We start from the raw sequence: 15,104 nt of genomic DNA on the forward strand, positions 1-15,104 counted from the left end.
CCTTTATTTTTAGTGCATTTTTCTGCTTCTAACTTCCAGTTTTTCATTGTGTCTAAAGGATGTTAAAAGTTATCAGCACAAACAGCCCAGTGAACAACTTGTCAAAATTCAGTTTGGATTTAGTCTGTTGTCACTTTCACAGCTTTGGCCAAAAAATAGAAAAAAAAAAATCCCTTTTTTTCCTCCCCCTTAATGATTCTACTGAGTGAATGTAACTTCTTCTCTAAGCAGTTTGGTCTTGAAAACCAACTATGGGTATTACTATTCTCAGGTTGTAGTCTTTAATGTTTCATAAATCATCTCAATAACAAAAATTCACTCAGCTTTTAAAACTCTGTGAAATTACACCTGAGTAAAACTGAAGAAAACCAAAATTGTACACAAGAATTTTCAGCACAATGGACTTTCTTTAATGTGTGTGAATATTTTTGGAGTAGATACATGGATGCTCATGTACTCAGCCAAATAGTTTGTAATGAGAGTTCTTCTGTTTGTTTTTGTTTGTTTTTTTCCTCTCAGAGGAGATATTGTAATTGTGAAAAGCCCAAATGACCCCAAATCAAATATCTGTAAAAGAGTAATTGGCTTGGAAGGGGATAAAGTCTGCACAAGCAACCCTTCAGATTTCCTTAAGAGTCACAGCTATGTAAGTATTAGACTTTCTTACTATGTAAATTAATGATTACTTAAGTAGGCCTGGTGGTCTCTAAAAGGTTTGCAATATTTGAGGATCATAATAAATCATAAATTATGACATTAATAAATTATTATTCTTGAATATGTACAGTAAAATGTTGTACTTTTAGACTATCTATGCCAAGATGTCTTTCTCTGCCTTTTGTTTCTGTAGGAGCTGTAGACAGATAATATTCCTTTGGGAGAATACTCTGAAATTCTCTGTATAAAGTGCAGTACAGATGACAGATGCAGGTGCTTGGTGTTCAGGCAAAACTGCTCCTGTATTTTAAACACTAAGAAGTGAATATTTGACTCTTTTTTTTCTTTCAAATTTTTCTTTCAAAATTATACTTTAGTGTATCTCTATTTCAATGTGGCAATATTTTAATGTTCCTCAGTATGGTTGGAAAAGTAGAAGTTTTCCTAACTTGGCCAAAAGGTCAGGTGAGGCAATGAAAAGGGAAAAATAATCTCAATGTTCATTTGTCCTTATGCAGATAGACCTCACAGAAGTTTGGGAAGATCAGTGACAAAATGTTTTTAGCAACTTCTTTTTGTAGGCTATCATGAGAAAAATCCTCAGGAATGATGATCACAGAGGAATGTAGGTTTTTTCCTTGTCCCAGAAGCGTGTTTGACTGTTACCACTGTTCAGCACTTGTGGAGCCATCAGATATTCCCAGGCGTTTTGAATCTTTAAACAAAGCTGTGATTTTGCCCTTTCATATCCACTCCATCCTCAGAATAAGAAGAATGAGCATGTGGCTGAAGTCCTGTGCTGTGAAGGTGGAGAATTTTCTGGAGCACTCCTTACAGTTTGTGACACATAAATCCTGTAAGAGTTTAGCTTCCATAAAGGCAGCCACCTCCACCAGGGAGCCTCCAGGTACCATTGCTCCATTTGTATTGAGCAGCTGAAGTGGAGTTTGTCTTTACTAAAAGCAAAAATTCTTGTCAACGGTTTGTTTAGCACCAGGAAGTAAGGATGTGAGTCGTCCCCTTCCCTGAGGGTTTCAATTTGTTTCTTTCACTCCAGGGCTGAGGCAAGACACCTTGGGCTCCTGCCTCTAAGCTGCACATCTGCTGTAATGCCAGAGCCACTGGAGCTGCTGTTCTTAGAGCTTGCTCACTCGTGGGCATACAGAAGGAGCTCATTCTCTGTTACATTTTGAAGGGGAGGACAAAACATTTAGTTTTTCACAAATCAAATTGTGTTAACCGTTTAACCAAGGGAAAACCTACCAAAAACCCCAAAGAACACAAACCCACTTTTCTCACCAAGTTGAAGGAATCCTCTAGCTCTGGTGGAGCTCATAATTGTGATGGAATACACATTTCCCAGAGGAGACCAACTTGAATTCTGTGTACACTGACAGAAAACACAAACAGAATTTCTCTGAGCATCTTTTTCCTCACTTGTCTTAGTCTTGAAAAGGAAGTTCTGGAAAGATTTGTACTTAAAACAGGCTATCAGCTTTTCTGGAAACACTGAAGTGACCAAGTGAATATTCAGCAGAATAATTTCTGCCCTAGTGCAGGATTTCTTGTCTCCAGTTTTAATTTAAAATATGAGGAACAAGAGCAGATGGGGAATGCAGAGTCCATTTCCTGTTTTCATAAAGGCTAATGTGTGGAAATACAATGAAGTGACAAGCCTTTGTAATTCTTACACCATAAATTGTATCTAGGAGGAGAAATTATCTAAATGGAAGTGCTCTTGTGCCTGATACCTGTTTTCCTTCTACCTTTAGTGCTTGGTAAAGAGGTAGGTCTTTCCATCTGTTCAGGAGACACTTCCTTTACAGAAGAGTAAATTCCCAACGTGGATATCTGTACTTTATGTTCATAACTGAGGCTGGATTACTCACTGAGCAAATTGTTGGGGAGGGGAAACGTGTTATGTGTTTATGTTTAGGCAATTGCCTAATCAAATTCCTTCTTTTAGTGAATCACTGTGCTATGCACTTTTAACTCAAACACAGAATTCCTCTCAGCAAATAATGGCAGCAGATGTAGAGAGAACTGGCTGTTTTGTTGATACTTGCCTGAGGTAGGTTTTTGAAAAAAAAAAGATTGTCCAAACTGAGGAAAGGCCTGGGCTGAGGTTCCAAATGGCCAGGGGTGCTGCTGAAGGGTCTGTCTGCCAGGGGAAGGTTCCACTCCTGAAGTGAGCAAAGCCTGGAAAGTGTCATGAGTTTTGCACTTTATATTTGCCTACTAGCTGCCTTTTTTCAAGCAGGAAATCTGAGTGGTGTGTGAATGCTGTGACTCCGAAGTGTGTAAGGTCAGAGCAGTCTTTGTTTTTTTATAGCAAACTGCTCAGCTTTCCTTGAGGGCTTGTCTCCTATTTTGGGAAGTTTCTGTCATGTTGCAGACTTACACAGTAAATGGGAATATCAGATGCCAGCAATATTGCCAAATTAGGCAGCTCAGACCCCTGCTTCAGTCTGTGCTGCTGCTTGCCAACTAGAGGATAGGTTTTCTGAGCTAGCCAGTTCCTGGAGATGGCAGAGTAATGGCCATACAGCTGAGGTGAAATTACCTGCAAGCACCTGCTTTAGATTTGCCCTAAAAGGAGAATCCTTAGAGTCACATTAGTAGGAATTGTTCTTAGTGTGTATTGACTGTGTCAGTGGTAGTGTTGGCATATTTTACAGCATTGACGTTAGGGATTTTTTAGAATTTAGGGATTTCTTAGAAGCATTGTCACACACAGTTCTTACCCTGAAGCCTAAGAGAATGCTAAAATCAGATCCTACTTGAGGTGCTGGTTCATTCATGAATATATTTCTCAGGATGCCTTTGTGTGTAGGTAGGAGAATGGAGAACTCTGTTTACAATTTGCTCTCTGTAAAATTACACAGATGAGATACATTATTGCTGCAAACAACCTGTAGATTAAAAAAGAAATCCAAACACAACAAACCAACCTTCCAAGCTATAAAGAAAAGAAACAAACAAACAAAAAAATCATACATAAGCTGAAAATCATAAATAAGTTGTTCTGAAAATAGGTATATCAGTGAGTAGAAATGCACGATGGCAGTGGCAGTTAAAATACTCTTGCTGCTCTATTTAACTGAAGGAAGACATCATAAGAGAAAATTATTTTTGTCAGAGTGCACTAAAGCTAAAGCTGTATCAAAAACCTGTCTGGTGGAGTTGGATTACAGGCTGATGGAACTAATGCCACATATAAAACTGAGTGGCATAAATTAGGCATGTGCTGAAATGACAATTTAAGTACATACAATTGGAGTTTATCTGTAGAACAATAATTAGGGAAATCTTCCTATTTACATGAAAGTATAATGAAATTCCTTTTTTGAATAAGCTGCTATAGTATTACAAAGTTAGGAAAAGGTAGTTTTCCTTTTGTTGATATCTGGTCTGGAATGTGAGCATTAGGCTGGCACTTTTGCAGGGCTCTTTTTTGGTTTTGTGCTAAATGTACATTTGTAAATAGAAACAAGTGTATTTGCTGTAATAGACATTTAAGAATGCATAATGTATTTTTTCTGTATCAGAGGCAATGTGGTAGGAACCCAGAAGTTAAAAAGGTGAACAACTAATGCTGTATTCAGAACTAGTTCCACTTATTAAGAGATATCCTATTTTATTAATTTGACTATATAGGGATTAATGAGGATTAATAAGGAAATTAATCACAGTAATCCCCTGAAATGGTCCTTAAAATAAAATAAAAAAAAAAACAAACAAACCAGCGGAAAGGTTATTTTTCATATTCAGGCTTTTATTTCCTGTTTAAAAAAGTCTTAATACCGGTTTATAATTCCGATTGAGTATCTTACTGCTCTATTTGAATTTGTTTTAATGCCATTTACTTTAGCTTTAATTTCTTTACTTACCATATGTTCTTATCCTGCAGGTCCTATTTACAATGTGAAAAAGTGAGGGGCTAACCCATCAGAATCAAACAGCTTGTATGTCATAAACCACCAATATGCTGAGCCTTCGTGGCACTTAAACAAAAGTAGTCCCTAATAATGTCACTTAATAGAGGCAGAGTCTGTAAATAAGGAACTGCCCCGTGCGAGTCCCGGTGATAAAAAGCTGAGCTACAAATCCATATCTCAGCAACACCGTGCTGGTGATCAATCAGCTCCCACTAATGCTGCCAGCCTGGCTGCTGGGGGAGTGTTTGCCTTGTGCTGCAGCGAGATGGCATCTCCTCATCCTGTGGGAGCTCCAGAGCCAACAGAATTCCCAGGATAATGCACCTCGCTGTGTTTGCACAGTGCTGGTAACTCTCCAGCAGGTCTTGGCAAATGCAGTGAGAAGATGTGGGCACTAGGAGTAACATAATGTCAAGGCAAATGGCACAGAATCGTAATCACAGCGTTTGAATGCACCCTGCAAGACGCTGAGAAGTGGTTTGATATTTCAGTGCACTACTGGATAGTCATTTTAAGATATCCTAAATAGCAATTAAAAATAAACCTAATTGAAACATCACTTCTTTTCCCTTTGGTCTAAGTATCTTAATGTTCACACTCATGGTTTAGTAGTTCACTGAGTAAGTTTCAGTAGTTGCTGATATGGAAAATGAGTAAGGTATTTTCTTGCTCCTCCTTAGCTCTAAGTGTTCCAGAGGTTTGAGAGAAAGTCATGCCATAATTCTAACCAGCAGCTGTGCTGAATGTCTGGTGGGAGAGGAGAGTTAATGTGGCCTATTTGTTGGCTTGCAGAATGGGCTGGAGGAAGGAAACCAGTGAGCACAGAGAGAGTACAGAAACCAGTACAGAGAGTTCATGACTCATGCTTACCTTGAACTTCCTGAGAAGTTATTTTAAATCAAAATTCTGATTTGTCAAAACCAAATTGTTCAAGGGAAAAGAAACACAAAGATTTTATCAGTCTAATTTCCAATATTGCCAGGGTTTCTTCTGCTCAAGTGGCTTGGTCTTTGTACCTTTGCAGTTTTGGTTTCGTGATGCTTCAAGAACACAGAGGTAGCTACATTTTATGATGCTGTTATTCCTCTGCTCAAAGTTCAGTATTAACTTCTGGGAATCTGCTCAGGATGGTGAAACCAACTACTTGGGACTCAATGAAAGTTTCTGAGCACAGGATTTATTCTGACTGTAGCAGCTGTGCAGGAGAGATTCAGGTCCCTCCTGATGGAGCTGGCAGACAGGATTCCTTAGCCCTGATGATATTATTTATCAGCCCCTGCTCTCCCAGGCTGAACTGCAGATGTGTGAGCACAGGGCACACCAGTGATGCTGATGGGTTCTGTGTTAGAACCAGTTCCAGCTGGGTCTGCACCCACAGGGTTTTGTGTTCTCAGACTTACACTTTTGGGTGACCCTGTTACATCATCTGTTACCTGGAGAAGAAAATCCAACCCTTCTTAATCATTGCTGTCAGAAAGGTCTCTGCAAACTGTTAAGTAATCTTTGATGGATTTGTAATCAGTACTTTCTTCTAAAACACTTCTGTTTAATAAATCTAAGGCTAATAAGAGTCTGGACAGATGAATCACAGGCATATTCTGAATTTTTGTTCAGGAGTTTCCAAATGTAGCTAGGAGATTTGGGTCTGGAAGTTTTGGCCTAAGAACATGAACCAGTTAGTTTTAATTTTAACTGATAACAGTTTTAGAAAAGGAAAGATTATTCATAATTTAAATTTAGGGTAGCAGCTAGAGGCTTTAGAAATGAGACACATAGCTTTTCCAGCTGATTGAGATCTGTGTATTTAACAATATGATCTAGAACTCAGCATTAAATATTTACAGCAATGAACAATGCATGCAAGTGTTTGAATTAACGCAGTTGAAAACTTTTGGAACAGGTAAAAAGCGATACTGAGAGAAATCAGATATTTTTCTCATTTGACTGGCATAGACATCTCTGATGTGGAAACCTCTCCTATTAAGCCAAGAGTGTAGTGATCAAACCTTTTAAGTTCCACGCAGTCAAGCCCAGGACAGCAGCAGTTACTCCTACATTACACAAAGTTTAGGAGCAGCAGTGATGAAACCCCAAACATTGAAATAACCAGTGAGTGCTCTGACAAGTCACTGTAACAGCTTACCCACACTTTTGTTACAGAGCAACACCCAACTGCTGTGCTTTCATGGTAGAGAAAAATGTCTTAAAATGTCTTAGAAATTCAAGCCTATGCTAATATTCCTTAGTTCCCCTGTGGTGTGTGAGTTAACACTGGAGGTTATGTGATTTTAATATTGATTAATATTTGATTTCAAAACTTAGGCAAATCTTCATATCTTATCTTTTTATGAATCTTCTATTAAAATTACAAATGTCGTAGTACAGAGAATGAATTAATAATAGAAATATGTAATCACAATGAATTTGATTTTCTGTATTAAAAAACACATTAGTGTTTCACTGTCATCTTCTCTAATACCAACCTGGACCATCATCATAATGTCTTCTTTTTAATATGTGCATTTAAACAAACTGGGTCAAGTACATCATATCTTATTCATAAGCAGCTTAAACTGTTCAGCAAGTGGAGGGAAAATGCTAAACTCTTTGGAAGTACCTATAAATTTAAGGTAAATTCATTCTATTACATTAAGAAATATTAAATTCCAGGTAATTCAGCCTTTTAAGGATACACAGAAGATATTGATTTAACATCTGCTATTCCAGTGTGGTTGCTACCATTTCATAGCTTTTTCAGCACAAAAAAGTAAATAGAAATGCTTACCCTGATTCTGAAAAAATTGAGCTAATTAATGTGGTTGGGTTTTATACAGATGGCAGCCTTAATATGAACAACATTTATGATAAACCTACAGAAACAGTGCCTGGAGCAACTGGATCATTAAAAAAAGTATTTGTAAAGCATTATTCAGTCTTGGTTCTGAATTAATAAATAAAGGATTAAGGAGTAGTTATGTGAGACTTTAAGTATAGAGTGATAAAACAAACTCCTGCATTTCTGTGGTGTATATTTTATCCTAACTAGATGCAATTTACTTAAATAAGGCAATTTAATCAGTATTTAGTAAATTTGTCATTTGATATTGTAGAATCTTTCATCATATTTCACTTTAATCAAGAAAGGTAACACCTGTGGTTTATTCACAAAGGCTCCTTTTGTTAAATGAACACCCGCAGGCCATGAAGCAATTACATTTGTTGCTTGTACCAAAGTAGGAGGCACTTAAATAGACCTTAGTAGGGATAGATGAGAACTTGCAGACTTTATTCTTTTGTCCAGCACTGAGATTAGTTCTTATCATAGCTCAAGAAGGAAGCCTCTGAACTGAAAAGATGGGAATTATTTAAAGTTCTTCTTAAGTTTGAAACTTTGCTATTGCTGGAGGTGATGTGAATACCTGTGACCTTACAAAAGTTCAAACATCTACTCCCAGCTGATTGTGTGTGCTGATGTTTTTTGAGATTGCAAGACATTCATGTTTATAAGTCCCCTAAAATCACTAGCAAAAACTCTCTCAAAACAAAGACCCCAAACCACAGAAGCCTGTTTTCAGTTAGTTAGGTTTGGGGGTATTTTTGAGGCAGATAATTTAGTCTGTTAGCTTTATTTGCAATACATGAGTTTCCTAATGTGTCACTTAATGCAGGACAGGGTTCTTATCTCTTGGGTTTGAACATAATTGAGTAATCAAAGAAAAAAGTTTGGCATCATGTAAAGAGACCAAAAGAATATAATTATTTGATGATTCCCCCCCTTTAAGTAAATTAATGTTTTATGCTGGTGAGTATGCATCAAATACCTGCCCTGTACTTCAGTTCTGCCACTTTAACTGCACCACTGATTAAAGTCCAACAGCTCTGCAAATTTTGCCAGTCTGTCAGAGTGAAAAATGTTTATTTGGGGTGAAAGAGAATGAACTTCTGCTTCCAGCTCAGCTGTTCCCAAGGAGAGTCTTGTTCTTCTGGTCCAGAGCCTGGGGAGGGAGCAGGGGGTGTCTGATGGGTGTCTTTCATTGTCACACTTTGAAGCAGCACTGCTGATAACCGGTTCTGCCTGAGAACAAGGGAGGTAAATCCTCGGATAATCTGCACAGAGCAGGGGCACAGGGGCTGCTGAGGCAGAGGGAGTTGCCTGCAGACAGTCAGAGGCAGCTTTTCACAGCAGCCTGCACTGCTGGGGAGTTGCTGGTTCTGCAGAGTCCCACTCATTCTGTGAAAATCCAGCTGCTGGGCGTGTGAGACTTTCCCATCTTTAGTTCTGGCCTGTTTGTAGGGAGATCAGAGATGCTGCCCAGCCCAGGGCAGTGCTTTTACCCCTCATCAGTGTGGGTTTGTGTCCCTTCTCTGTGTAGTGGGAACTGTGACTTCAGTGGCACTTCTTGGATGCAGTTAACTTTCTCTAAGAGTAGATACCAAAATGCAGCCCTGTGAGCTGTCACACAAGTGGCTTTCCCTGTGCCTTGGGGTTTTTGGCAGCAGCAGCAGCACATTGCTCTGCAATTAATATATTCTTAAATAATTCTTAAATAAAAAAACATTCTTACTAAAAATACAGGGGTTTAACAGTTAATTCTTTTTCTTGGGTGAATATCATTCCCAGCTACTGTGCTTGCAGAGCTTTGCAGTGTTTCAGATTGAGTCCTGCCTCTGCAAAGGGTGACACTCCAGGTGGACAATTCCCTGTGAGTAATCCCACTGAGATCAGCAACGTGGTGTAGACGTGGCTTGGTGCATGAAGCCTTGGAGGATTCTGGCACTGGTCTTTTTTTCAAAGGGATTTATACTACTTTGGTTATTTTTTTTTTAATTAATGATTATGGCCTGTCACTGGTATTTGGTTTTACATTTTCCTGTAATTCTTGTGATTTTTATTGCTTGACTTTAATTCTAGGTTGTAGTGAAGTGCCTAGGTGATGGACAGACACCCTACAAAGGTGCATTATCCCTAGATGAATCACACATTGTGACAGTACTCTTAATGCTAAATTCAGAGGTGTAGGGCCCACTCATACCTTCCAGGGAGAACTGCAAAAATTACCTTAAGTGGTGAATTTCAGGATGGAGGAAGATGCTTTACTGCAAATGTTCTACCTGGAATGCAAACTGTGAACATCTCGTCTAGACAAGTAATTATTCCTAGTACTGGAAGTAGTTTTATGCCATTGCAGGCAAAAGCAATTTATTTAATTTTTTTGTCATTTTGGAGCTTGGTAGAAATATGGGAAAGCTTTTGGATATACTTGAGTCATGAGTGGTTCTTTATTTTACACAGTAAAAGATGAGCATCACATTCTGCCTGTGAACTGGGAGAAGTGAGAAAGCACAGGAACCAGAAGAGCACACGGGGAGCTGGCAGGGAAACAGGAGCACATTGCAAGAAGTGATGCTTTTGCAGTGACTGAAATGTTAGCATGGCTTTGCTTTCTGTCTCATAGTAATTCCAGCTTGTCCTGTTTGTGTGTTTGCTGAGGGAGTCTGTCACAGTGACAGCAGTTTGGTGGCTGACTCGTTATTCCAGAAGGTGCTGGAGTTTGCACCAGCAAGGTCAGGTGCTGCCTTGTACTGTTCTTTGCACATGAGAAGCAAACTCATGTGTGAGTGTGGACACAGGCAGTGCTTTGGGTGGGTCCACTGAACTAAGTGATCACAAACATCCAGCTATCCTGCTGGACATCCTAAACAGGTTGTGTTCCATGGAATCTTTGAGGAAAACGGCAGTGACAGCACATGCTCAAACAGAGACCTATCAAAACCACAAAATGCATATTCTACACAGGTTGTTTGACTCTAGATAGAAGCTTTCTAAATGTACAAATTGACTTCTGGTTGGTTTTATTTTTTTTGTTTGCAAAGCTGCTTGGGTAGGGGGAGGACCAAAGTCATCTAGCTGGAACCAGCTGGCCTTCCCAGAGGAAACCCTTTGGTGCATGTGCCAGGAATCTGATCAGCCTTCCAAATAACAAAGGTGACAGACAAGCTGAGCAGGGAGTTCCTCTCTGGAAGGACTGGGAGAACAAGCACTAGAGGAGCTTGGCTGAAGTAGAGGATCAGTCAAAGACAAAGGAGGTGGCAATCCTTTATACCTGTGGAAGGGGATGGTACCACTGGGTCTCAAAAGGGCTTAGACATTGCTGGGCACGTGTGGGTTCTGAAATGCTGAGGGCAGGTTTGTGCCCTCTGACACACCTACAGCACCTTTCCTGGTGCCACAGAAATACAGGGCTGCTTGGGAGGGATGGGCAGGCTCACAGATGCTTTCTGCAGTGTGTTTCATTCTGCCAAAGTGACCTGTTGTGTCTCAATCCACAGCTGGCACATTTGCCACGGCTCAGCAGAGGGGCTCTGGCAGCAGAGTGCCAGCCTGGGGTGCTGGTCTGGTGACAGGCACGTGGCAGCATGGCTGAGCAGGAGCCTCACATTAAAGCCCAGGTTCCCAGGGAGTGTTACCTGGCCAGACACCTACAAGTACCACCTGCAATTTCCTCCAGTGGGGCACCTGCATTTGTTCTTACTGGTTTACAGCCTGCCTTTACTCTAGAGTGGCGTTTCACTTTGTTACCCATGAACTCTCCCTTCTGCAGACAGTTTAGAGTCTGCATAGTTCAATTCCAAAACATTCATGCTGCTCCTACTTTGAGTTTCACTTGAAATTGTTTGTTTGTTTATTTAGTTACTTTCCATATGTTTTTTCCTCTGAATTGTGGTCATAGTAATGTTTCAAGTAGATACTTCATAGTAATGTTCCAAGTAGATACTTCATAGTAATGTTCCAAGTAGATACTTGGTTTTGGAAAAATGTATGTTTAAAGTCCATATTAAATATTCTCTAGATTGAGAATATGTTGCTTCATTTAAGTTTTTAGCCTGGTTTAAAATTTTAGAAACAAAACCCAATTACAAATGTAATTATTAAGTATTTTATTTGGTAACTTGAGAGAGGTTATTTGTACCTGAAACGTTTTTAAGAAAACATTACAAAATAGTATTGTATGTTCCAAGCAGATACCTTAGTTTAAGACTTGCAGGAGCATCTTTTTCACATGTGAAAGCTTCATACTCTCATTTAGGTAACTACTACAGCTATGTTGCTATTTCTCATTTTGCCATTGAGTCAGCCAGTGAATGCCATGAATCTGTGGTATGTAATATAGTTAATGCATAATATATATGGGCAATGAAAGGTCTTTGTCATATAGTATAAGGTCACCATCATTAATTTTCAAATTATAAAAAGGGATTTGCTGTTTTGTGATCATCATTATTGCAATATAATGTGTTGTGGATTCTGCCTGCACATAGAATGAACTGTGATCTTAATTAGAACTTTGACAAGCCTACTCCGATAAAATGATGAGATTATTCGTAATTGATGTCACAATCAATTACCAGTTAGTTCATCATGAATCTACTAACAGGTCTAGCCTTGGTGCTGGCCCCAGGATGTTGATGAGTGTGTGGCTGCCCTGTTCATGCTGTTACTGCGACAGGAGGGCAGATTTTCAGTCAACATCCTAATGACCTCTTTTGAAGTCTATTAAATTAATGACCCTGTCACATTGGTCTAACCTCTTGCATCTTCATTTTGGATTTTTTGTTGCAAACCATTGGTTTTTGAGCACATGATAGAACAGATACTGTGGAGCACTCCTTCTCATCCCTCTAAATCTGGCAGTGGGTCTTACTAGACTCAATAAATTTTAGTTCATTACACAGTCATGAAATACAGAGCTCAGAAATCAGGAAAAACACTGTAAGGCAAACTGTGCTTAACACCATTCTGTTCTGGTTTCTTGTTGCATTTCAATCTTGCTTTTAGGTGCCTAAAGGACATGTTTGGTTAGAAGGTGATAATCTCAGGAATTCTACAGATTCCAGGTGCTACGGACCCGTTCCTTATGGGCTGATAAGAGGACGCATTTGTCTTAAGGTATGTGAATTTATACTATCTAAAAATAGCTGCATTAATACATTTTTAATGAGTTAGGCACTGAAACTTGCCTCCCCAACTGCCTGGCCAAAGCCAATGGAAAGGAAAGCATGAACACTCCACCACCTGCTGTAAAAGGATAAATCAACAGTGACGGGGTTTTTGGAGGGAGGACTTTGGAGCAGCACTGAGCAGTCACTGCTATGAAAATGGAATGAATTGTTTTGCAAGCAAATCCAAACATGATAAAACCACAAATGTACACACATACGCCCTGCTGCACAGATGGACATTTCATCCTTACTTTGATTCTCTCTGCAAAATGGTTTTTCACTGTTGCAGCTCTGTGGTCCAAAAAACAAAATGGAGGAAAAGATTATTTTTCCAGGACTTGCACACATACTTTGGACATGTAGCCTGGCCTTGCTGCTTTTTAAATTAAAAAAATGCTTTGAATGAATGTTATACTGAACCATCACGGCTTCTTCTCCTTTTGCTTCAACAATTCTACAACTTTATTTCACACTGAATTATTTTTTGATAGCATCTGTAAACTAGTAATAGTTTACTCTTTTACCAAAAAGAAGAAACATAACACAATTTCCTCTCCGTAAAAAGTTTAATCTAAGAAACAGGGGAGTGTGTATTACACACTTATACACCTGCTTTTAGAAAGCTGGATTTAAAGTTGTGCATTCAGAACAATAAAAAACGTTTTCTTCAGATACTTCAGCACATCCACAAACCCATAATTTAGCACACCTGTATTACCCAGGGAAGATTAGATCTTTCCAATTTAACAAAGCCTTATATCCTTAATTTACAGTATTTATTAACACAATTTGGGACTTCTCAAAAAAAAAATAAAAACCCTTGCAGCTATTGAGCACAATCAGTAATTGCTTTCTAAGCCTCAGACAACACGATCCCCTCAGCCCTACTGGCAAATTTTGGGTGACCTCTGTTCCTCCTGGCTCAGAGTTCTTCCCTGGTGTTTACTCAGGGCTCTGCCCCTTCTCCTGCTGTCTGCCTTACACCAGAGGGGAAAATGCTGGTTCCCACAGGGCTGGTTTTATGACCCAAGTTTTAGCTTGGATTATTGACTGCTAAGAGGCAAAGGATGCTCATCTGCTGACACTCCTCTAATGGGAATGTGGCAGTAATAATGCAACTGAAAAAAGCATTTCTCCAAACTGAGGCACAGGTATAGAAAAGCTGCTGCTGTTTACTGCTTTAATGTTAGCAAATTCTGGATATATCAAGAAGCTGTGTGTATGGACAGGCAGAATTAGTCACAGCAATAGATTTTGTGTCCAGATTGTGCCCTGACAAGGAAGGTGTTTGGAAGACCTTAATGAAGTGACTGACAGGACTGAACCCTAAGTAAACTCGGTAAAATGAGTGGAACTCACACACAGATAATTCATATTGAAGCACTACTTTAGGACTCCAGAACATTGTCTGTTAAAAAAAATATTAGGCAATCACTTGATACTTAATCAAAATAATTTAACCAGATTTCACAGCAGCTGTTTAATGACAGTGGCATAGAGGAGTGATTATTCAAGTTTTTGTGAGATTTAAGTATATGGTGCCTAACAGAAGCAAAAATGAATTTGTTCTTCAAACGAGTGTTTCTGGTAGGGCTCTTTGTGATACCTCACATGAGCACACAGTGATGTTCTGCTGTGTGCTGCTGCTGCACACTGCAGTGCAGGGCAGCAGATACAGACTGCACGGGGCTGGCTGGCCACTGGCCACTGGCCAGGAGACTCCTCTGAGTGCTTTTAATGCAGCCTGCTGCAGCTTTGGCTTCTCTTCTGTCCAACAGGTTTTACTGCCTTCAGAATGGAAGTTTTTGTGGCTTTGTCTTACAGTGGATTTTGGAGAAGCAGATGTAACAGTGCCTTTCAGTGCTGAGTTACTTTTTTTAGGAATGGACACAAAAAAAACCCAAATATAACAGAAGACAGTGAGCTTAGCCAACCTAGCTGGCTGAATTTGTTTGGCCAACCTATTCTTGGCAAAACATGAGTGTTTATCTGAAGTTCAGACCGAGGGTTCTCAGCCAGTGTTGGTGCAGCAGTTTTTAACCCTTGCAGAAACACCAACACCTGATTCTTGTCCTGCCACTCCAAACACGAGGTCATTCCTTAAAGGGCTGCTGAAATCAAAGCAGCTGCAAATTCTGTAAAAGCACTGGGAATCCCACTTAGACAGAACTCATGCTTCGTCCTGTCCTAGGTAGGATATCCTGTGCATTCCCTGGATTTAGGCTCCATGTCAGAACTAGACCTGTGGTGTATCTTCAAAAGAGCTAGTTAGCCCCATTTATGCCCCGTCCATCAGATCAAATCTATCTATGTAGGCCAAAGCAGAGAGGGCAAAGAGCTGCTAATTGGAAGAGCCAGTCTGAATGAGCAAGTCACAGTCAACTTCTGTCAGAACTTTAAAGGACTCGGGGATCACGACACAGTGGCATGTCTTTGTTTCACAGAGGAGGCTTTCCATTTCTTTCCAACCACCAGTATTGTTTCTCAGGTTCTCCCTGCATGCAGACT

General features: G+C 39.7%; 1 protein-coding gene across 2 annotated transcripts in view; it reads left to right on the forward strand.

Annotated features, from left to right (window-relative positions):
• IMMP1L (inner mitochondrial membrane peptidase subunit 1) overlaps positions 1–15,104 on the forward strand; it is a 32,217-nt gene that overhangs the window by 15,087 nt on the left and 2,026 nt on the right. For both annotated transcript variants that reach the window (XM_053946052.1, XM_053946051.1), the window contains exons 4-5: positions 520–646; positions 12,433–12,543. In XM_053946052.1, the coding sequence (XP_053802027.1) occupies positions 520–646; positions 12,433–12,543 (238 nt within the window). The remainder of the gene's footprint in view (positions 1–519; positions 647–12,432; positions 12,544–15,104) is intronic.

This window comes from Vidua chalybeata, chromosome 6 (assembly GCF_026979565.1).
Source record: "Vidua chalybeata isolate OUT-0048 chromosome 6, bVidCha1 merged haplotype, whole genome shotgun sequence".
NCBI classification, from domain to species: domain Eukaryota; kingdom Metazoa; phylum Chordata; class Aves; order Passeriformes; family Viduidae; genus Vidua; species Vidua chalybeata.